Source organism: Dermacentor andersoni, chromosome 6 (genome assembly GCF_023375885.2).
Source record: "Dermacentor andersoni chromosome 6, qqDerAnde1_hic_scaffold, whole genome shotgun sequence".
NCBI classification, from domain to species: domain Eukaryota; kingdom Metazoa; phylum Arthropoda; class Arachnida; order Ixodida; family Ixodidae; genus Dermacentor; species Dermacentor andersoni.
This window is the reverse complement of record NC_092819.1, coordinates 156687964-156711642: the sequence shown is the minus strand read 5'-3', so window position 1 is coordinate 156711642 and position 23679 is coordinate 156687964. Positions and strand designations below refer to the sequence as shown.

Sequence of the window (23679 nt, the reverse complement as noted above, 5' to 3'; positions counted from 1 at the left end):
TCGCTTTCTCCGATGCGGCGCCGTCCCGTGTCCACCGAGCAGGAAAACTGATGGCCGCAGTTCCCGAGGCACGAACTGCGTCCACGTCGCAATGCCCAAGTCCTCGTCCCTCTCCAGCCAACATAATTGAAGTCTCTGTCGAAGGAATCGCCGGCCTGGCACTTGTAGATACAGGAGCCGCCGTATCCGTAATTTCCGCCGAACTCTGGCGCACACTACGAAAGGTTTTGACGCCTCTCTCCGACTTCTCCCTTCGAACCGCGAACGCTCAAAATATAACGCCTCTCGCTGCCTGTACTGCTCGCGTCTTCATTCAAGGTCTACTGTATACCGTCGAATTCGTCGTGCTGCCCACGTGTTCCCATGACATCATATTAGGCTGGGACTTCCTTGCAAATAATAACGCCGTTATTGACTGTTGTCACGCCGAACTCGAACTTTCTGCACTTCCCGACGTCGAGACTATCGAAAACGACCCTTCCAGTGTTAAACTGCTTGTTTCCGAAGGCAATTCCGTCCCTCCACGCTCTTCCCTGCTTGTGCCTGTGTCGTGCGCCGCTATTTCTGATGCCACTGTTCTCTTTACGCCCTCTGAGCTGTTCATTCGCCGCCGATGTTCTCCGCTGCCCTTTGCTCTCCTTACTCTTCGCAATGGCGTCACGAAAATGGTCGTCGACAATCCCACGGCCTGCCATTTAGCTTTATTTCATGGTGAATGCCTAGGCCTTGTTCAACCGGCCGACACCTTTTGCATCTTTGACGCTCCTGCCGTTTCTACTTCTGCGGGCCTTGGCGCACTTACTTGTGACTCTGCGGTTGATCAATCACTCCTCGACGCTTTCCACTGCTCCATCGACGATGGCACGTCATCTTCAGAACGAAGCCAGCTTATTGCTCTCCTGCAGAGGTTCAGCGCTTCTTCCGACAGCCATGCTTCCGGTTTGGGCCGCACATCAACGGTTTTTCACCAGATAGATACCGGCAGTCATGCACCTTTACGGCAGCGCCCATACCGAGTATCCGCCTCTGAGCGCCGTGTCATTGACCACCAGGTTGCTGACATGCTCAAGCGTGGCGTTGTGTAGCCTTCCAACAGTCCCTGGGCATCACCGGTCGTCCTCGTTAAGAAAAAGGATGACTCTATTCGATTCTGCGTCGACTACAGACGTCTGAACAAGATAACGCGCAAGGACGTTTACCCGTTACCGCGCATCGACGACGCCCTCGACTGTTTGCAGGGAGCTCAGTTGTTTTCTTCGCTGGATTTACGTTCCGGATACTGGCAAGTCCCCTCGGCACCATCTGATCGACCTAAAACAGCATTTTTAACACCTGACGGATTGTACGAATTCATCGTAATGCCTTTCGGCCTGTGTAACGCTCCAGCCACTTTTGAGAGAATGATGGATAATATTTTACGCGGCCTCAAATGGAACACATGTTTATGCTACCTGGATGACGTAGTTGTCGTTTCCGCTGATTTCCGAACCCATCTCAGCCGTCTCGAGCAAGTTCTGAAATGCCTTATTGACGCGGGACTTCAACTTAACTTTAAAAAATGTCGTTTCGGCGCCCGAAAGCTCACTATTCTTGGCCATGTTGTATCGCGAGACGGCGTCCTTCCGGATCCAGCCAAGCTCCACGCTGTCACCGACTTTCCGCAACCAAAGAAGTTAAAGGAGCTTCAAAGTTTCCTTGGTTTATGCTCATACTTCCGACGTTTCATTTGAAATTTCGCTTCCATAAGTGCACCCCTGACAGCCCTTCTAAGTGGCGACAAAGAACTTTCCGCTTGGTCACCCGCCTGTGATGACGCCTTCACGAAATTACGCCGCCTGCTAACCTCGCCACCTATCGTCCGCCACTTCGATCCTGCAGCGCCCACAGAGGTCCACACCGATGCCAGCGGCGTCGGACTTGGCGCCGTACTCGCGCAACGAAAAGCGGGGTTTGATGAATATGTCGTTGCCTACGCGAGCCGAACTCTGACAAAGGCCGAGGCTAATTACTCTGTTACAGAGAAAGAGTGCTTAGCCATTATTTGGGCCCTTGGAAAATTCCGTCCTTATTTGTATGGTCACCCTTTCGATGTCGTCACTGACCATCACGCCCTTTGTTGGCTGTCTACCCTTAAGGACCCATCTGGCCGACTTGCTCGCTGGGCCCTTAAGCTACAGGAGTACGACATCCGCGTTCTCTACCGTTCCGGCCGCAAACACACGGACGCTGACGCCCTTTCTCGCTCACCGGTCTCCGCTGACTGCGCTTGCCTATCCGCCCTTAAGCCCACAGTTCCATCTCATGCACTGCGCGTTCTTTTAAACGCGTTCTTGGAGCTATTAAAGTGGCAGCAAATGAATCTTGGAATATTCATCCTCAAATTAAGTTGTGTGCTAGAGCATAGTGCAACTGGCTACTGTTCTTTCGTTTAATTTCTTCACAAGAAAAGTAGGGAGATACATACCTATGAAGAAAGGGGTCAGACAACGAGACACAATCTCTCTGATGCTATTCACTGCGTGCTTGGAAGAAGTATTCAAGCTATTGAACTAGGAAGGCTTAGGAGTAAGGATCGACGGCGAATATCTCAGCAACATTCGGTTTGCGGATGACATTGTCCTGTTCAGCAACACTGAGGACGAGTTACAACAAATGGTTGAGGATCTTAACAGAGCAAGTATGACAGTGGGGTTGAAGATTATTATGCAGAAGCCAAAGATAATTATCAATAACCTGGCAAGGGAACGAGAGTTCAGGATCACCAGTCAGCCTTTAGAGTCTGCGAAGGAGTACGTTTACCTAGTTCAATTACTCACAGTGGGCCCTGATAAATAGAAGAAAATTTACAGAAGAAGAAATATGGGTTGGAGCATATTCGGCAGACATTGTCAGATCCTGACTGGAAGCTTACCATTATCATTAAAAAGAAAGGGGTACAATCAATGCATTCTACCGGTGTTGACATATGCGCAGTAACTTGGAGACTGACAAAGAAGCTCGAAAACAACTGAAAGACCGCGCAAAGAGCGATGGAACGAAGAATGTTAGGCGCAACGTTAAGAGACAGGAAGAAAGCGGTGTGGATCAGAGAGCAAGCAGGGATAGCCGATATTCTAATTAAGATTAGGAGGAAGAAATGGAGCTGGGCAGGTCATGTAATGCGTGGGTTAAATAACCGGCGAACCATTAGGGTTACAGAATGGGTACCAAGAGAAAGGAAACGCTGTCGAAGACGGCAGCAGACTAGGTGGTGTGATGAAATTGGTTGGCACAGGACAGGGTTAATTGGAGATCGCAGGGGGAGGCCTTCCGTCTAGCAGTGGACATAAGATAGGATTATTATTATTATTATTATTATTATTATTATTATTATTATTATTATTTGTTGCTGAGCGAGGTACTATTACATTATTAGAAGAGTTCACCAATGCATTATATTCTGCTCTTGATAAGGGCCTGCATAGTTGGGCTTTGGTTTTGCATTTAGCAAAAGCATTCGAAACTAAATCACGACATTTTATTGGAAAAGTTTCGTTTGTGTTTCAGGGAACCCTTTACCTTATTTGCAATTACTTACATGACAGGTCACATGTAATCATGGCCATGATTACCTGTGACCTGTCATGTAATTGCTAGCTGGGGTTCCACAGGGATCCGTGCCCCCTGTCTTATTCAATTTATTTCTGAACGACTTTCCCACGATAATTACAAAAGCTACGGTGTATCAATATGCACATGTTACGGTTCTACTCACACGTCATATGCGTTATGAGTAAGCTATTAACGCCCCGCAGAATGCAATTCATAAGGCCATGCATTGGCTTGAAGAAAATTGTGTATATATCAATTCTAAGAAAAGCAAAATCATGTGCTTTCGAAGTCCGTTCAAAACTCAGAAAAATAAACTTGCCAATATTTCTACATCATGAACATTGTATTTCATGTAAATGTACTGCTGTAGAATATGTGGAGACATTCAAGTGACTGGGTATAACGTTCAACAGCGGCATGTCTTGGCAGCATCACATGGCGTTTTTATGTGGCAAACTACGGAGTGTTGCATATCTACTTATCAGCATAAAGGGTGTAGTACCTCTACCAGTCAAGAAAATGATAGTCCATGCACTAGTGTACAGTGTGCTGAGGTATGGTATAACGATCTTCGCCTTTTGTGCAGAGAGCTGGAAAAATCGGATTGATAAACTACTATAAAATATATTAAAACATGTTGCTTATGGCACTACACTACATGACAATAATATTATTTATGAATTCGGAGTTTGCACATTTAAGGATTTATCTACCAGAACGGTTATTATGCGACATAATTGCAGCGATGAATTCAAAGAGGCATACGATGCACCTCGATTGTTAAAAAACAAGGAAACGTTTTAAATTACCCTATTCCACTACTAAGTATAGAGAAGCGAGAATAAGTGTATACATCACAAAAATATTTAATGATTTGGCTTATGCTTTCTTTTTGGCAACATGAAAAAAAAAACGTTGAAGGAATTACTGATGAAACGTTGAATTTTAGTTCTGATTCTTTACTTAAGTTGTTTATGTGTTTGTCTTTGTTTACTATGTCATTGTCCGTTAACAGGTAATACTACCAACCTTTCTTCCGAAAGTTTGAAGAAAAAATGTGTTATTTAAATGTATACCTTTTCACCTATTATGTAAAATTTGACACGTGTACGTGTTTGTCTTTATCGGGCGACACGTTTCACCGCCTAACAAATGTTATCGCACAGCGCAGGACGCGCCTGCATGTATCGGAAGTTTCTGGAATGTTATCGAAGCTTCCGTCCGCTGTCTGTGACCGAACCTTGTGTAATCTGATTGCATGTGTGCGCGACGCGAATAATGTAGAACTTTGTGGAAGGCACGCGGGTCCCAGTGATTACTCTGGAACATTCGACGACTTATGTGCAAAAGCTGACGCGCTTGATGCGCTGATCAGACTTTCGACGATCGCCGAGTGTGTTCGCCGCTATCGTTGTTCTTTTTAGTGTAGCCTGCTTTTGAGGGCGGAAGTTCGCCCAATAAAAGGTAGTTTTGTCTTTCACAGCATTGCTACTGTGTTCTTCAACGTTACCACCACGTGACAATATATAACCACATCGCTGTACCGACTCTGCCGGGCCTAGTCGCACAACACCTCGTGGACTTAGGCCCATTTCTTTGTTTTGCTTTTGGATGCGTGTAAATAAACAATTATTATTATTATTATTATTATTTGTTGAAGCGAGTTGAATAATCTGCCGCAGTTCATCGCGTTAGTACTCCAACTAATTAAATTTACCCTTTAAAGTGTCCATAGTGTTTAGATACATAGTTCAAGCCGACGCGTATGCTGTGAAATCTAGCACGTTGCTAAAAGAGATCTGGAAAATAAAACAACGCAGAGAATTTTGACCTCTCAGCGCATTTTTCTTTTAAATGATACATTCGTACGCTAGGCGGCTCAGCCCTCGCGTGTGTGTAGTGACTTTTGAAGAAGAGGAAGAGAGAAGTGCAGTGCCGTAACTGTCTCTCAGAGGAGGACACCTCAACAGCACTGCACAGGGAAAGGGGAGTGGGGAGAAAAAGATCAGGGAGAGAAGGAAAAGAAGGCGGGAAAGAATAACAAGAAGGGTGAAGAAGCAATGCGGGGCTTAAAGCCGCGCTCTCAGCTGCGTGTCACAGCAAAAGTCAAGTAGGGCAGGAAGCACTTTCTTGACAATGGAAGGGTGGGCTGCCGGAAAGAGAAGTGCTCCCTCCGAGCTACAGGGCAGTCCCACACGACTGTATGATGCAAAGAGCGCAGTGCGCTCAACATCGAATGCCGGGCAGCGGAGCAGAAGGTGCTCAGGCGTCTCCTCCTCGCCGCAATCCAAGCACGCGGGGCTGCCCCTTCCGTGCAGTCTGCATTCTGGCGGCCGTGTTGTAGCAGCTGCCGCGCAGCCGAAGGAGAAACGAGCGGTCCCAGCGGGAGAGACCCGCGTGCGGGAGGAGGCGAGGGGGCGTACCTGCAGAAACGCGGGCATCCGGATGCTGCGCGCGTAGGATGCGCAGTACCGCCGTCTTGGCCACGTCGAAACGGGTGACGGATCTGGCGAGGGGGAAGCGAGTCGAGAGAGCTTGCTCCGCGAGGGCGTCGGCCGCTTCGTGCCCGGGCAGGTCGATGTGCGCGCGGACCCACTGCAATGCCAAATCGCAGCCCTGATTTGCGAGATGGCGCAGTTATGATCCCACGCGCTGCACAAGCGGAAGACCGGCATAGTCCTTCCTCAGCATGCACAGAGCCGCACGCGAGTCCGACAGTATCGCGGCAGACGAGACACCGCACTGCTGAAGAAGTAGGTCAGCCGCGAGTTCGGCGACTGTCGACGAGGCAGGAAAACGAAGGCGGCACTGTCGAGACGCAGAAATTTCCGGTGCCGTGCACGCGGCAGCGGCGGAACCGTCACTGGACACGGATCCGTCAGTGTACACTAGGAGTCGGTCGCGTAGATGTTCGAAGATCAATGCAGCCGTCTCCTGCTGCATGGCACACAGTGCTGTTTGTCGCTTGCTCTTGACGCCCGGACGGTGATGTTTACGTCGAGGAGCGCGGAGGCGTGCGGCGAAGGCGGCAGGGGGAGGAGTTGAGGCAAAGAGGCGATGCGAGTGCTGAACTCGGTGGCATGCTGGGCCATGCCCGAGCTCTCGAGGGTGTGGAGGCGGCACACGAGACGCTGACGCTGTGGCGACCATTGCAGACGCTCGATGTGGTGAAGTGCTTGTTTCCGCGCGCGAAGTGAGGGCGGCCAGTTTCCCGCTTCGGCGAGAGTTGCCCCCACTTGCGAGAAGCGGGGAAGCGCGTACATTTGGCGAACTGCGGTGCGGTGCTCGAAGTCGACGGCCTTCCAGTTGGCTGCACTGGCGTTGGTGAGTGGGAGCGCGTAGAGTGCTCGCGACGTTGCGATCGAGTTGTAAACTCGGAGCGCAAGATGCGGTGTGCAGCCTCGGGCGAGCAGGGAGCGTGCGGCGCCTGCGACTTTCCTGGAGTCCCTGCAAAGTTGTGTGGTGGCCGCGTTAAAGTTGAGGCGGCAGTCGATGTGGAGGCCCAGGTATCGGACTTTTCTCTGCCACGGGAGGTGGCTTCCGCGCAGCGACAGAGTTGGCACTTCGAAACGTGCACAGCTCGCACGGGGGTGAATTAGTAGCACCTCGGTTTTTGACGCCGAGAGCTGAAGCCCTATGCTGCCGAGATATTCGTCCACGGCGTTGATCGCCGACTGAAGTGATTGACGCACTTGGTAGCCATGGTCCGTGGGCCCGCAAGCAAAAAGAGCGATGTCATCATCGTAAATCGCCACACGGACTTCGAAGGCTGTCAGCTTCGGGATGAAATCAGGGAGCCTTGCCAGCGCCAAGTTGAAGAGGAAAGGGCTGAGGACACTGCCCTGAGGAATACCAGAGGTCACGCTACGGGAGGTGCTGAGCGCGTCACCCACGCGCACTCTGAGCGTTCGGTCGTTAAGAAAGCCCGAGACATAGTCCAGTAGGCGGCCGGTGATACGCAGCTAGTGAAGCGCTTGAATGATGGTGCCGTGCGGGAGGCCGTCGAACGAGCGTTCCACATCGAGCAGCACCAGGTACCTGGCTTCGTGGCGGCTTGCCGCGTCCTCGAGCGTAGCGACAACGTCCGCGATGGAATCAGCTGTCGAGCGCAGTCGGCGGAAGCCGCTTTGTTCAGGGGCAAAGGCGTCTAGGGCGGAGGCAATCCATTCAAGGCGGTGCAAAGCCATGGACTCCATTGTTTTGCCGGGTACCGAGGTTAGCGATACTGGGCGATAGGAGTTGATGTTCGAGGCTGGTTTGTCGCGCTTGAGAATGGGAACGACGATCGCCTCTTTCCAGTCGGCGGGAATGATGCCGCTGCGCCAGACCGAGTTGAAGACCTCGAGAAGTGACGGAAGCTGAGCTGCGTCATTGTTCCTCAGGACTTGATGAGTAACGCCGTCGGAACCGGGAGCGGAGCGACGTTTGCGTCTGTTCAAGACGATGCGCAACTCGCTGAGCGTGAACTCAGCAGAACACAGCACTTCTACATGCTCCAGAATTGCGTTCGTTGGGAAATAGCGCACAGGAGCGAGGCGTTCAACCATGTTGTGTGGCGGAAGTTCGACGGCGGCTGTGACAGGGCACACAGACGGCGGAGCGAACGTATCCGCGAAGAGTTCGGCTAATTGCTCGGCACTCAAGCCCCGGGCCACTGCGATGGAGAGTGCAGGGCGGCGGGGGATCTTGGGACTAAGTAGGGCGGCGAGAATGCGCCAGGGGCGTGCTTTGTCGCGAGTGTCCTCCAAGGAGAGGCAGAGACTCTGCCAGCTCTGGTTGCGACGCTGCCTGGCATGACGACGGCACGCGGCATCAAGGCGGTTGTAAAGTGTCCAGTGCTCCACCTTGTCGCTTTTGATGGCGCGGCGTTCAGCGCGTCGGCGTGCCGCTCGTAATTTCAGAAGTTTGATGTCGGGCGCCGCCGTTCCAGCGGGCACCGTACACGACTTGGTCACGGCGACAACGCACCTTGAAATGTGCGTGAGGAATTCGGTTTTCGCTGGAGGGGCCGTGGCACAGATCGTCCTGAACAGAGACCAGTCGGTGATGCGATAGGTACAGGTCCGTTCGCGGCTCAGACCGAGCGGGTCAAGTGAGGTCGGATAATAGAGAGTTTTAGAATAGGGGCCCCAAACGTTTTGGGGCCCCAAAGAAATAGCGTCGAAGCCACTGCGCATGCGCGAGACGCAAACTGCGTTTGGGTTTTGCGTTGGTAACGCTGTTTCACCGATTTAGCGGGAGCTCAAATAGCGTTCCCAAAAGCTTTGCGTCAACAAACATGGCGGCGCCCATCGAAGCGACGGCTCTAACCTAGCACCAAACTGGGTTCGATTCGCGATAATGCGTGAAGTTCGCAAGCTAGGAGAAGTGACTGCAGTTATCGCTTTCTCTCAACTAGCGTGTGTTATGAAGATTGATTCATTAGACGCCGCTGATTCCGAATTCGAGTGTGGATTTTATGGCTCGTAGGCCTAACACGGCTAAGCTTGGCTGGTGAAGGCACGTAAAGTTGGTTTTGTTGCTCCAAACTAAGCACAACCAATTGTTTACTGCTTGAAGAATAACCTCTAAATTGCAATTAAACGTGAATACACGCAAGTCAAAATTACTATTCATAACTTAAGATGGTATATTTGATTTTATTATTTTTAATCGTTTTTCTTAGACGCCGTAGTGGCGCTGTCAGCGCAAGACGCTATCTGCAAACGCAAAGCCCTATTCTAAAACTCTTCACTCCTGCGTGCCCCAACGCTAACACCCGCAAAGCTCTTTGGGGCCCCAAAATATTGGGGCCCCTATTCTAAAACTCTCTAATGATCCGACCCCTGAGTGTCAGGGCTGCCTACCCACTCATAGTGGCACCGTTCGCTAACCAGCGATAAGTCTATCACACTCCCGCGCACCTTCCGACGCACGAAAGTGGGACTGCCGGTGTTGATGATCAGCAGACCAGAGGAGTGGATGGAGTTCAGCAGGTTCCTGCCATTAGGCTCACAGCGGCTGCTGCTCCATGCCGTGTGGTGAGAGTTAAAGTCGCCGCACACAACACAGTTACCGTTGATGCGCGCGGTAAGGCTCTCCACGAAAGACGTATCCCATCGCTGCGCGGGTTGCGCGTACACGCTGGCGACAGAAATGTCGGCCCCCCCAACGCGCACAGTCATAGCCACACACTCTACGGAGGTGGAAATGATGTCGGCCACACGAACGACGGCTTGGGCAAGGCGCGCACGGACGTAAATAGACGTGCGGGAGCGACAGGGTGGATGGAGCGGATCACAGCACTGCCCATTTACTCCCACTACGAGACGCAGATGCCTAAGTAGTCGACTAAAAAACTGACGCCATAAAAATGAAGCTAAAATTGTATGTTCCGTCTGACAATTGATTGCGCATGAGCGTCACCCTTGCGCGTCACCTAATTCTAATGGTGTTAGAATAGATTATATGGCACTGCATCATGGTATTTCGAATGTAAAGAGGCCGGCATATATTCTAATTCACATTCTCCCTAAGTTTATTGATTCGAGTTCCATCATTGTACATTGCACTGGGTATAGAGATTGCAAAGTAAGATAACATGACTAGAGTTGCCTGAAAAAAAAAAAGCAAATTCTGAGGTACTCAGTGCCGAAACGGCGGTATCATTGCGAGGCACGTCGCAGTGGGCCAATGCTGACCGCCTCTTGAACACAGGAATGTGCTATCGGTGTGTACGGCACCCATAGTCTTCGCTACAAGATGACGCACCACTATTGAGAAAGTGTAGTTCGGGCGTTTATATCGCACTTTATTGCACGAGCATGACGAATAGAGGATGCAGTTTCTTTTAATTTTTTTTAACTTCTTTCAGCAGCAACTGGAGCGAAAAGCCTGACACAGTGAAATCTGCCTCTCGCAAATATTCCATGTGCGGCTAGTACATTCACAGTAATCGACAACTCGGTCACACTTCCTTTAGGCTCAAGAGATAACGGTTGGAACCGAACCAGGCCGGGCCGGGATAAATTTGAAATCACCGAGCTCGGCCGGGCCAGCGCTTTCGGGCTCGGGCAGGGCCCGTGCAGTGCTCTATTGTGGATCCCCTGTTACTAATTCTCCTAGATAAACTTGGTGTTTGTCAGCTTCAAAACCGTGACAAGAAAGTCTTATTCCCCTGCCGCCCACTACTGAACAGGATATATAAGGTGTCCCAGCTAACGTTTAGCCAAGCTGTTCAAAGAAAAAAACATTGTTAAGGAAACACGCTGCAAGCTGCAATTTTAAGACGTACGGTGTTCGGTTGTCAGAACGCTAACGACTGAATACCCTGGGTCTTGCATTTTCCACCCTGTTGTTGTAAATCCTTTTTTTTCGTTGAATAGCTTGGCTAACGCTAGCTGAGACACATTGCTAGCTTAGCTTTATACATATTAATTTGCTGTTCTCTTCTTAGGCTTTGTCAATTGCAGTCTTCAATTATTTTGTGTAAACCAACTTCAGCGCTGCTGAACAGGAAAGCGTCACCTGCAAAAGGTTGGTTAGTTATATAATCCCCGTTGATAATTGCCCCCAATTATTCCCCATTGGAAGGCAAGCACGGTGATTCGTGGTGTACGGGCTCAGGGAAATTTCCGGAGTCAGTGCCTTTTGTTTCTCTTCTACGATGAATGTATGAGCACGCGTCGTGCCCAACCATCCCAAGCGCGTTGTAATTACGGTAGCAGAGCGATCAAATAAGGTATCTTATGGCAGCTTTGGTATCTTATGGTAGCGTATGGTACCTGGTAGCTTTCCTGCGATGTATCATGTCCAAAACACGGCGGACCACCAAGTGTTGAAACGGAGAACATCCGTGTTGCCAGTGAGTTTCTGTTCAAGCAATACTTCTTTTCAGCACTCAAAATTGACTGGTGTGCAGGAAGCAACGTGTTTTTACCGTAAGCCATCGTTGTTCGTAGTGAACAGGTCCGCCATATTTTGGACATCCAGAAAGGTGTCTCGGTCAGCTTAATAGTTTTGAGAACAGTCAAATGGTCCGGCGACTGGCATTGAGCTTTCAAACGGCTGCATGCGACAGGTGAATGCTCGGACAGCCCCTACAGTACGGTCACGTGCCTTGAGGTAGGACTGGGCCAGTGTGGCCGCCCCGTACGTCTCCATGAGCTCGGTAGGTGGCCGCTCACACCAGATCTTGCCGTTCTTCATCACGCCCACCTGCGCACGGATCGACGCGAGTGTGTGTGTTCGACGGGGAAGGCACAACTGCACTATCGTCGAGAGGGTGGCATGGCGGAGGGGACGTGAATATTTACAATCAGTCGATCAACATTCTTGCCTAGGCTTCTTTGCAACAATACTGCTGTCATTAAAGTACTTGGAATTGTTCAATAAGAAATTTCGGCAACGGTGATGCTTGCTTTCTCGGGCCCAGTATTTAATTCATTGATTTATTGCAACGGCTGCACGTTTAGTTCATTGGAAATTTTTTACAAGACCAACAATAAATGTTCTTCGTGATGTTCTCCTTAGTCGGGACGCTGTATCGTAATCAAGAAAAAAATATCAGCAAAATTATACCAACCCACAACAAGGTAAATTTGACGGACGTTATTTTCTTTCACGCAGAGACGAAAAGTAAATGAAATCGCAAGCATTGCGCCACTGGAACGAGGATTTACGCTTGGGATACACCCATTCGCACGTCAAGCACAATGCGTGTCACGGTTGGGAGGCATCTCCTGCGGCACACAACGTTCAAGGCGGAGATCTGGAAGCACACCGAGTGACCAAGCAGGCTCCCTCCCAAGTCAAGCCACAACGTTGAAAACTAGGTCGGAAGCGGACCAGCGCATCAACGCGGCAAGACGAAGCGAAGGAAGTTCCCTGCTATGTCGAGCAACACGCGGGCCTTCCGCAGTCAACATATTGGTGTCTCTCTAGTTCTTGACCTGTAAACGTTATTAACGGGCACTGCAATACCTTTTCTTCAAACCTGATTACACAGTAAAATGAGTGCTATGCATTTCAAATAGAGAGTACATCCCCCCCCCCCCCGCCCCCAATTTTTTTCTGGAAAAGCACCTCATAAAAATGAAGATGTAAAGAGCGCAATGTTTACTTGCGCCATTGCTCCTCAGTAGAACATTTCCTTTACGCTGGGCCGGCAGGAAGGTTCGCTACTTCCTTTTCCTTCCCGCGGTGCACTTACAACTTTTCTTCAAGGTTGGCCTCTGACAAAAGTGTCCGAGAGCGACCAAGGAGCGGTGAAAGGGTGGTCTCGTCTCGCTAAGAACTGCCGCTTCCTAGTTTTGACAGAAGAAGGAAGAGCATGCGTGCGCACTCAATAAGAACTCGGGCCACATGTCATATTGCCATGGCCGGTTTCCTGACGCAGGTGGTATATATATATATATATATTTATATATATATATATATATATTGCGATGAGGTTTATTCTCGTTCACAACGTTGTGGAACGCTAGGTAAATCAAGGCACTGCAAGGGCTGTCCGAAGCACGGGGGTCGCTCGAAATCAAGGCACGGCCCTTCGTCTTCCTTTTCAGACGGCACATACACAGGGGCAAAGTTGTGCGGTGGTTCATGAGCACGGTCATGTCTTGTCTTTTGACGTTCTTGAGTCTCACTAGTCAGGGCACGTGCCAGCTGACGGCAATCTTCAGCATATTTGGCGACTTCGGAAAGCGGAGTATACTCTGTAGCGTCAGGTTGGTACGGCAGTATGGTGTTCAAAGAGCATGAAGGCTCACGGACATACACAAGGAAAAAGGGGGAAAGGCCGGTGGTCGCTTGCGTCGCGGTGTTGTACGCGAACGTAACAAAGGGGAGTACGGTGTCCCAGTTGGAGTGGTCGGATGAAATATACATCCGCATCATGTCGCCAAGTGTGCGATTGAAGCGCTCGGTCAGACCGTTGGTTTGGGGTTGGTACGCGGTCGATTTGCGATGAATTATCCTGCACTCAGCGAGGAGGGCTTGGATGCCCTCCGACAGGAAGACACGGCCCCTATCACTCAGTAATTCTCGGGGAGCACCGTGGCGAAGAACAAAATTGTGAAGGATGAAAACACCAACGTCACGGGCGGTCGCTGCTGGCAGTGCTGCAGTCTCAGCGTAGCGAGTAAGATGATCTACGCCGACAATAATCCAACGATTTCCACGCCCGCGTCATGGAAACGGGCCGTAGAGGTCCATGCCGACGCGGTCGAACGGACGAGACGGGCATGGTAGCGGCTGCAACGGTCCTGTGAAACGCTGTGCAGGTGTCTTCCCTTGTTGGCATGGTTCGAGTGTGGAGCTCCAGGACGAGGCGAAGGATCTCAGCAACCTCCACCAAATGCGATGAGGTTTATTCTCGTTCACAACGTTGTGGAACGCTATGTAAATCAAGGCACTGCAAGGGCTGTCCGAAGCACGGGGGTCACTCGAGATCACGGCACGGCCCATCGTCTTCCTCTTCAGACGGCACATACACAGGGGCGCGTCTGCTTCATTACAATATATGTATAAAAGATGTCAACGCAGCAGGAGAGAATGAGCAACAATATCTTCAAGAAAGCTGTGCGGCCAACGCTGTGACCGACCACGGGGAAGGGCTACCTTAGCACTCAGGCCAACACTGGACGACGAAGCCGAGCGCACAGCAGTGGGGGGAAAACAAAGGGTCGGCGAAAGCAGCTCTGTGTGGCATGCCCTGTCGGAGGTACTGTCTGATGACACGCGCATAGACGGGAGTTGGGGGCTGCTTCGAGGCAGAGCCGCGGACTCGCGATTGTGACATTGTGCACGGGCGCCAGTGACGCAGCCGACAGGCGATAGAGGTAAAAGGACCGCGCAGGAAACAAAACGTCGGACAGTAACCGGCAGGCCGTTTACTGTCCCTCAATGGGCAGGAACGAGCCATGACTGAGTGTTACCTAACCTGCGGAGGAGCTGAGCGACGGGTGATGAGGCTGCCGACGCGGACAGACTGTGCATAGCATATAAGTCTCGAAATGCAGCAACATGTCCAGTGTTGCGGCTGTCACCGGTTGCGAGTGAACCATGCACGGTGGCGGATGGAAAGTTGCCCGTTTGCTCCCAAGCAACGAAGGAAGCAGACAAGTACGTCATCGGTATACGCGCAAACAGAGACCGACGGAGGTGAAACCGCGGCATCAAAGTCGACATGCGGCAGTGGAACGTCCCGCGACATTCGCAAAAAATCGATACCACCTCGCCTAAAGAGGGTGTCCCAACCATCAGTTTAAGAACATGCAGATGCCACGAAACTGGAGAGAACCAAAATAATGTTGTTTGCCGTCGCTTGCAGCAGGTCAGACTGCTTTTTTTTTTTTTTGCATTCCGCCTATGTAGATAACTAGTCTTAACTACTTAAACAATTTCTCAAATATTATAGTTACATTAGAAGTGTCAATGAGAAAATTGTAGAGCTACATGAAACAGCTTGCTGTTGCTCGATATGTGCTACATAGCAGTTTTTCCGAGCGTGAAACAAGCCCGCGAATGCTCACCATGGCGGCTTTCGCGATCTCCTCGATGAAGTGGGTGGTGACGAGGAGCGTGACACCATCCTCCTGGGACAGCACGAGGAAGTAGCGCCAGATGGCCTCGCGCAGCACCGGGTCCAGACCCACGGTGGGCTCGTCCAGGATGAGGAAAGGCGGCTGGTGCATCAGCGCCACCGCGAGGGACACGCGGCGCTGCTGGCCGCCGCTGCAACGCGCATGCGCGTAAACACACGCAGTCGTCGGCTACGCCGTGTTGCCGCGACCGCAGAGTTAGCGTAGCGACGCGCCCCTCCCAAAGGTGTGCACAGCGCTTTTCACTGCGGTAGCCAAACTATCTTGCCGCGGGCCCTTCGCCCCATCCACTGTCGCGACCATTCAAGAAATAATGAATTCAGTTTGAGTCAGTTGGTCAGATATATTGGTATAAGTACGATATAGTAGAGTATTTATTATAGGTCACCATATACTATATTGCTTAGTATTTATTCGATAATCACTTATACCGCTTATGCATTTTAACGTGCAAGGCCATTGTACATTGTGTGTTTTGTCCGCGGCTTACGTTAAGTGGCCTGTAACCAGTGGCACCCGCGATGATAATGGAAGAGAGAATAGTCTAGAGGAATTTGAAATCCCACAAGTAACGCCGGAAGAAGTAAAGAAATTCTTGGGAGCTATGCAAAGGGGGAAGGCAGCTGAGGAAGATCAGGTAACAGTAGATTTGTTGAAGGATGGTGGGCAGATTGTTCTAAAAAAACTGGTCACCCTATATATGCAATGCCTCATGACCTCGAGCGTACTGAAATCTTGGCAAAACGCTAACATAATCCTAATCCATACGAAGGGGGCGCCAAACACTTGAAAAATTATAGACCGATCAGCTTACTGTCAGTTGCCTACAAACTATTTGCTAAGGTAATTGCAAATAGAATCAGGAACACCTTAGACTTCCGTCAACCAAAGGACCAGGCAGGATTCCGTAAAGGCTACTCAACAGTAGACCACATTCACACTATTAATCAGGTGATAAAGAAATGTGCGGAATATAACCAACCCTTATATATAGCTTTCATTGATTACGAGAAAGCGTTTGATTCAGTCGAAACCTCAGCAGTCATGGAGGCATTGCGGAATCAGGGTGTAGACGAGCCGTATGTAAAAATGCTGAAAGATATCTATAGTGGCTCCACAGCCACCGTAGCGCTCTATAAAGAAATCAACAAAATCTCAATAAAGAAACGCGTCAGGCAGGGAGATACGATCTCTCCAATGCTATTCACAGCGTGTTTACAAGAGGTATTCAGAGACCTGGATTGGGAAGAATTGGGGATAAGAGTTAATGGAGGATACCTTAGTAACTTGCGATTCGCTGATGATATCGCCTTGCTTAGTAACTCAGGGGACCAACTGCAATGCATGCTCACTGGCCTGGAGAGGCAAAGCCGAAGGGAGGGTCTTACAATTAATCTGCAAAAAACTAAAGCAATGTTTAACAGTCTCGGAAGAGAACAGCAGTTTACGATAGGTAGTGAGGCACTGGAAGTGGTAAGGGAATACATCTACTTAGGACGGGTAGTGGCTGCGGATCCGGATCATGAGACTGAAATAATCAGAAGCATAATGGGCTGGGGTGCGTTTGGCAGGCATTCTCAGATCATGAACAGCAGGCTGCCATTATCCCTCAAGAGAAAAGTATATAACAGCTGTGTCTTACCAGTAGTCACCTATGGGGCAGAAACCTGAAGGCTTACGAAAAGGGTTCTACTTAAATTGAGGACGACGCAACGCGCTATGGAAAGAAGAATGATAGGTGTGACGTTAAGGGATAAGAAAAGAGCGGATTGGGTGAGGGAACAAACGTTAGTTGATGACATCTGAGTTGAAATCAAGAAAAAGAAATGGGCATGGGCAGGACATGTAATGAGGAGGGAAGATAACCGATGGTTATTAAGGGTTACGGACTGGATTCCAAGAGAAGGGAAGCGTAGCAGAGGGCGGCAGAAAGTTAGGTGGGTGGATGAGATTAAGAAGTTTACAGGGACAACATGGCCACAATTAGTACATGACCGGGGTAGTTGGAGAAGTATGGGAGAGGCCTCTGCCCTGCAGTGGGTGTAACCAAGCTGATGATGATGATGATGATGATGATGATGATGATGATGATGATGATGATGATGAACCATGCACCAGGCACTATAATTGAAACTGGTCCAAAGAAATGATGTTAACGGCTTTCTCTTTTTTGTACAAGGAAATCCACTTAGGTGTTGACTGTTGCGCAGTAATGAATGTGTGGGTTACTTTTCTGAACATTCCTCGGCACAAAGACAATTGTACAAAATCTCAACGCCCTTGTACTCTGTGAAGAAGGATGAGCAGCGAACCTGTCTATGTGGGGCCCTTAATGGCGAACTGCACCTCCGCCGCATGTCAGCCCGGCATTTCATTATCTTCGGAATCAACCCACGTATGGGGAGTGCCTAACGCCTGCTTCACCTCTGCCGAGGGTCGGCCCGGTATTGCGCTATCTTCGGGATCGGTCTACGTATGGGAGTGCTTAACGCTTGCTTCACCTCCACCGCGGGTCGGCCCGGTATTGCACCAACTTCGGGATCAACCCGCGTATATGGGGAGTGATTAACGCCTGCTTCCCCTCCGCCGCGGGTCGGCTCGGTATTGTACTTTCTTCGGGATCGGCCCACGTATGGGGAAATCTTAACGCCTACGTCCCCTCCGCCGCGGTTCGACAGGGCATTGCACTATCTTCGGGATTTTTTCTACCGGCGGACACGATAGTGGCGAAAGTAGCCCTTAACAGCTTCGCTGTAGAAGTTACCATTTCCCTCGAATTGGAAAACCTGCACACGAATCTTGCGTTATGTTTTCCAATGCAGTAGGCATTAACAACACAGCATGCATGCTAAAAAACACCGATTATCGGAGTAAAGGTCATAGTGCTCACACATCCCGTCCTGACAATTTCACCTTACCTCATACTACCACAGCACGGTTTTTATTTGACCGCTGCTGGACCATCGAAGCAATATAGCACGTAGACAGTGCAATGCCCTGCTCAACTAAAGCAAAAGCATCAACCAAAAGCACTCGTGGGACATGGAACTATATAACGACTCGATTTGTGGCCCCGTGAGTGAAAAGCCCACGGCCCACCTCGACATGCGGCCGACGCGATCGAACCCGCGTAGCGGTTGGGCTATATATATATAGCGCGGCAGCTAAAATTGTGTATTTATTTCGTTTTCTCCCTACGAATCTCGATGGCGCGTGCTCGCATTGCGATCCCTTCTTGCCATCAACTATTAAAACGTGTAGGTGGCGCGGACGGAGCCAGAGAGGCTAGAGAAATGGAAAGCGAATGACTACCAGCCTCACTTCCCAGACGTCACTAAAGCCGACCACCTATTCACTCTGCCATTCTCTAAGCAAGCAGTAGCTGACAGCCGGCGACAAGCACGAAGCGGAGCAGCTATGCGGCAGCGCTATGGAAAAAAGAGCAGCAGGTGGCAGTGCAGATGTTATCTTGTAACTCTGGTGCAGTTCAATAAAGGCGTCAAAAAATTATCAGCACGCCACGCGCGATCCGATTGCATCGCACCTGTCCCAGCTATCGTCATTTTACAGCTCTCGCACAGAATGACACATGACATCGCGCTTCTGCGCGTGCGTTTAATGGTCCTTGCAAAGGCTTTATCGATATAAAAATATTTTCCTATTGCTGGTGTAAGCGCACTTCGAAGCCTGACTCTGGCAAGCATCATGCTGGATCATGCAGGGAAAGTATGTCGGCACACAGCGCATGTGCAGGCTTTGCTGAACGATACCTAAGGTGCTCGACGAATCTGTTAGCGGGGAGCAGCTGGAAGAAGGAGCAGAGGAAAGCGATCCTCTCGTAAATCTTCTCCAGAGGCATGCCCAGCAGCTGGCCGAAGAAGTACATGTTCTCGGCTATCGTGAAGTCCGAGTGCAGCGCCAACTCCTGCGAACACATGCGCACATCAGGCTGACACGTTGACGCGGACCGACGACTAGAAAATTTCCGCCCGACCCCGACAGGGAGCGCCCCAGAGTTTCCTACAGAAATCACTAGAGGCAACTGTGGCGCTGCGATCATTTAGTTATACTGTACCTATACCATGAGAAGGACGGGAATGATTTGGCTACTGCATGGATTCGCCTGGCAGTCATGCTTGAGGCTTCACACCACAGTGTTGAGTTGTACAGATTATCACGTTTTAACGCTCTGTAAATTTCGAAGAAAGCGTAGTATTGTAAACACAGCGAGTCAATAAACTTCTGCGCACATGCATAATCATCGCGAATGACTGCATTTAAAATCGCAAATTTCATTGAAAATAACTACTTTTCAAAGCCATAAAGCTGTGTGAAGCCATAAGGATCAAGTTTAGGCAAATGCATGTACTAACGATCCTTCCCGGGTTTGTTAAACCGACATACCACCGGCCCTCGTAGACACTATCGCCGCATTTCCCTTTAGTAATTTTTGCAGAAATCTATATGTGCGTCACACCACCAGAAATGTGCGGTTCACACTGCTCACGCTGCACTAAGTATGCAATTAGTGGATTCTGCATGAGTACCAGCTGTGGTGCAGTCACTTGGAGGATAGCAAAGAAGCTTGAGAAGTAGCTACAAAGGTAAGCGCATCGAGTGATGGAAGGAAGAATGCTAGGTTTCATTTAGGAGACGGGAAGACGGTGGTACGGGTAGAAGAGCAGGCGGGCGTAGTTGACATTCTGATTGCGACAGGAGCAAGGAGCGGAACTGCGCAGGTCGTGTAGAGAGGTACGAAAATATGCCCCACGTGAAGGGACGGCAGACGACGAATTGATGTGATGAGATGAGGAAATCTGAAATTTGACGGCAGATATCGTGATCGTCACGCAATGGACATCGCACGTCCGGGGATTATTAGGATTTACAATTTGGTATCGCAGGGTAGTCTTCCCTGACAGTTTTCTTTCCCGTTGTGCTATCGCAACCAGGTTTCATTCTATAAGGCGTCGTCAGTGAAATGGCAAACCTGAAGCACCGAAGCTGACCGCGGCGAGTGAATGGGGTTCCAAGGTTCCAACCAAGGGGCATCGCACTGTTCCTGATGACGTCAAATGGCCCAGATATATCACTACTATCATGCTAGCCTCTTATACGTAGAATGTTTAGCCAGTGGAATGAATGCATCCTTCCATTTGTCTATAGCAGAATGCTGCGAATCGGTTGCAGAATCACCCTCTCCTCCATTTTCTTTAAGTAAGATACTTTATGGTAGTGTACGTTGAATTACACGCAAATGCTGCTCCCATACGTGCAAGTATGCGCCATTGATACTAGCAATAAATACGCGTTCAGTACTTGTCATTATACGCAGATCAATCATCGCGAATGCTCAGATAGATTAATTAACAAATTGTGAGGGTCTCGCGTGTCATCTATAACCACAGCCGCAAACCAGAGATCACAGTGACAGCCATCAAAGGCGCCCTAAAACAGACTACTTGTTCTGCGGGATATCGATCGGACTTCGTTCCTCCGAAACACTCTCGAGGACGCCGTAATCGAGACGCGGAAGCGGCGCAGCTCCCGATGACGAAGGATTTGCTGAATCGCTGCGTTTTCTACGGCACCTTACGCACGCAGCTACGGTCACTGCGAAGCAAAGGTTGCTACATATCTGACAGCAACACAACTGTAAGTGCCGAAAACACGCACAACTATTCTAAATGTGTCAAAGACGATGCATATACGTGCACATACCTGCGGCATGAATCCTACGCCCGGTCCGGGAACCAGCCCCTTGTGCAGCTGCTGTCCGAAGATGAGCACAGTGCCGGAGTCCGGCTTGGACAGGCCCACCAGGCACTTGAGCAGCGACGTCTTGCCGCAGCCGCTCGCGCCCAGCAAGCCGTAGCTGCAGTGCGTGCAAAGCAGAAAGGGTGGTCCAAACGGCCGCGGCTATTACAGTACGCCGCCCCGTTAACCAAAGTAATGCTGCGAAAGGGTAGTCAACATCTGTTCGCCCGTAAACGTTTGGAATACCGCGAGAGGGTGCATAGCTGCAGTAGTTTCAGTTTCAGTTTCAGTTTTGTCGTCATTCAAAAAACAATAAGTAAACAACAAATAGTATGCAGACGAGGGTCCCAAAGTCAATGACTGGAACGGGACCCTCGGTTCTAAAAAGAAAAAGAATGTGTACGAAACGTGAGTTAAAGCAACAAATATAAAAAAAGTACAAGGAAAAGAAATGAATGCGCGTAATGCTATACATTAGTAAGAGAAAACAAACCAAAACGTACATATATCAAAAAGCATAATTCTACAGAGAACATGTTATAGGACATGAAACTATCTACAAAAAGAAATAAAGCATCTTAAGTCATGTTTGAATACATTCAAAGATGACGTTAGTTTAAGGGTAGGTCATTCCATATTTTTAAAGCTGAAAACGAGGATGCCATTTTCCCATAGTTTGTGTTACATTTAGGCAATAAAAAGTTGTAATTATGCGCAAACCTAGTGTGGTTGGTATTAGTGAGTAACTTGTAGTCCACAAATTCGTAAGGAAGCTGTTTGTTAAGTAATTTAAAAAAGAAAACACTTAGATGATACTTAAACAAGCCAGATATAAGTAGTATAATGTTTGCCTGGAGTAGCGGGAGAGCATTTGAGTAAAAGGAACTGTTGGTGATTATGTGAATAGCCTGGTTCTGTATGTGTTGAATAGACGAGAGGTGGCAGTTATACGTAATTCCCCAGGAAGCAATATCATAGGTGATATGTCTGTGAATGAACGCAAAGTACAAAGATAATAATGCGTGTTCTGAAAAGAATGCACGTGATCTTTTGAGAGCAAGTTGAGTTGAGTTTATGAGTTGGTAGATATCCGTGGTATTGAAGCGCAAACAGACGCACACAGAAAACCGAGACAAAGCGGGCTGCTACTAAAGATTGCTAATTTAAATAATGGCTAAGGTCATAGGCGAAGCAGAAATAAAGGTGAACAAAGACATATACCACGTACCGTCAAGATATGCTAATTCATAGGGGAATACCGATACAGATGAACAACTTAGGCACATGCCACGGTTCCTAATTAATGATAGTCACAGTTTCTAATACTCACGGGTCTTCATGGTAGTGCTGCGAGAGTCAGGGAGATTGTTGAAGCATTTGTTAATTAAGAAGAACCGTGACACGGGAGCAAGCTGTTCATCTACGTATCGTTATCGATGGGAAATTGTCAGATGGCCCATTGAGCGAAAAAGCCGGCAGCGCGTGCAGCAGCGAAACGGCGCGGAAATTCCAATTGACTGCGACGCCACGTCACGGCCGCGTGCTCGTGACGCTGTCTCGATCGGGCCTCGACGGAGCAGAGTGGGCGAAAAGGACCACATGCACGAGTGACTGTGAAGAGGAAGAGGCGCTATTTTCTGCAGCCCTTTAGGGAGCATGACTCAGCGCCTTGGGGTAGCTGCCGCGGTAACGCGTCAGGCGTTGCGTGAGAGCAGAGGGCATCGGCGCAACGCCACGTCGCCAGCGCCCCTCGTCGGAGAAGGTGCTGCTTCTTCCGTCTCTCGTCGCGTACGACGTAGGTGGCGTCCTTGCGGCGTCCTTGATTTCTCGGCAATATTGTCTATTGCAGTCTACAGCCAACATGCTATGTTAGTAACAGTACAAAAAATATAATCAGCACCAATTTAATAGCATAACTCGATAACGTACCCCGCAGCAAAACTCAAACACTACTCGCAGCGCTAAATTCGAAGGAGCGCTCAGCGGCGTTCACTTGGACATAAATGCTTTTGCATTCACAACTCATACAAAGTGCTTAGATGTCATCGGATTTTATAGACTACAAATTAAAACATCCATGTCATGTTTTTTTTTCTTGTTTTCTGGTTCACCATATTTCTAGCTGTTTCAGCCATCACCTGTATATACATTGCTTGCTTGTATGAACAATTTTTTTGTAACACCTCGTTGTGTCTCGGTTCTGCGTGTGTGTCGCATTGCGCTTGGAATACCCTTGGAATACCCATGGAAAGGCCGACAACGCCCTTAAATATTGCGAATACTGTGGAGCGTCCATGAATGCCTATTGGGCGTTCTTTAAGGGTCCGGCGGCAAAAGGTTTGTATGCTTAATTGTGGAATACCCTACAGATAGGCAAGGAGGAAGCAAGAGGACTAAGGGCTGGCCTCGCGCGATACTTCTGACTGCTTGTTACTATACGTACGCGATGCGTATCTTTAAGTTTTGCGGAATTTTGAAAGGTCGCCTGTGATAGATGACATTATTCTTGTCCTTGAGCTGGAGTATTTGAAGAGGCGGGCACTGCTAGCACGAGAAATCGAAACACATGTGTTCACCTATTTAACAAAAACTCACTAATAACCTCCTCATTAACTACTTAACGGCGCATATTGCAGTTTACGAATTGTAGCCGGTGACCTTGCAAGACCATGTATTCACTTGAATCTCCAGGATGGTTCCATTTTCGAGATATTATTTCCCAAAGTGTGGGACAAAATACATGGGCGTT

The 23679-nt window shown here is 49.3% G+C and overlaps 1 protein-coding gene across 7 annotated transcripts in view; it reads right to left on the bottom strand.

The window, feature by feature from the left end:
• Nucleotides 1-21756, bottom strand: part of LOC126523469 (ABC transporter G family member 23-like) — a 198501-nt gene extending 176745 nt beyond the window's left edge. For all 7 annotated transcript variants that reach the window (XM_055066856.2, XM_072288869.1, XM_055066855.2 and 4 more), the window contains exons 1-3: nt 20895-21756; nt 18944-19098; nt 15105-15306 (exon numbers count right to left, since the gene is read on the bottom strand). In XM_055066856.2, the coding sequence (XP_054922831.2) occupies nt 15105-15306; nt 18944-19098; nt 20895-20903 (366 nt within the window). In that variant the 5' untranslated portion in view covers nt 20904-21756. The remainder of the gene's footprint in view (nt 1-15104; nt 15307-18943; nt 19099-20894) is intronic.
• Between the last annotated feature and the right edge of the window lie 1923 nt (nt 21757-23679).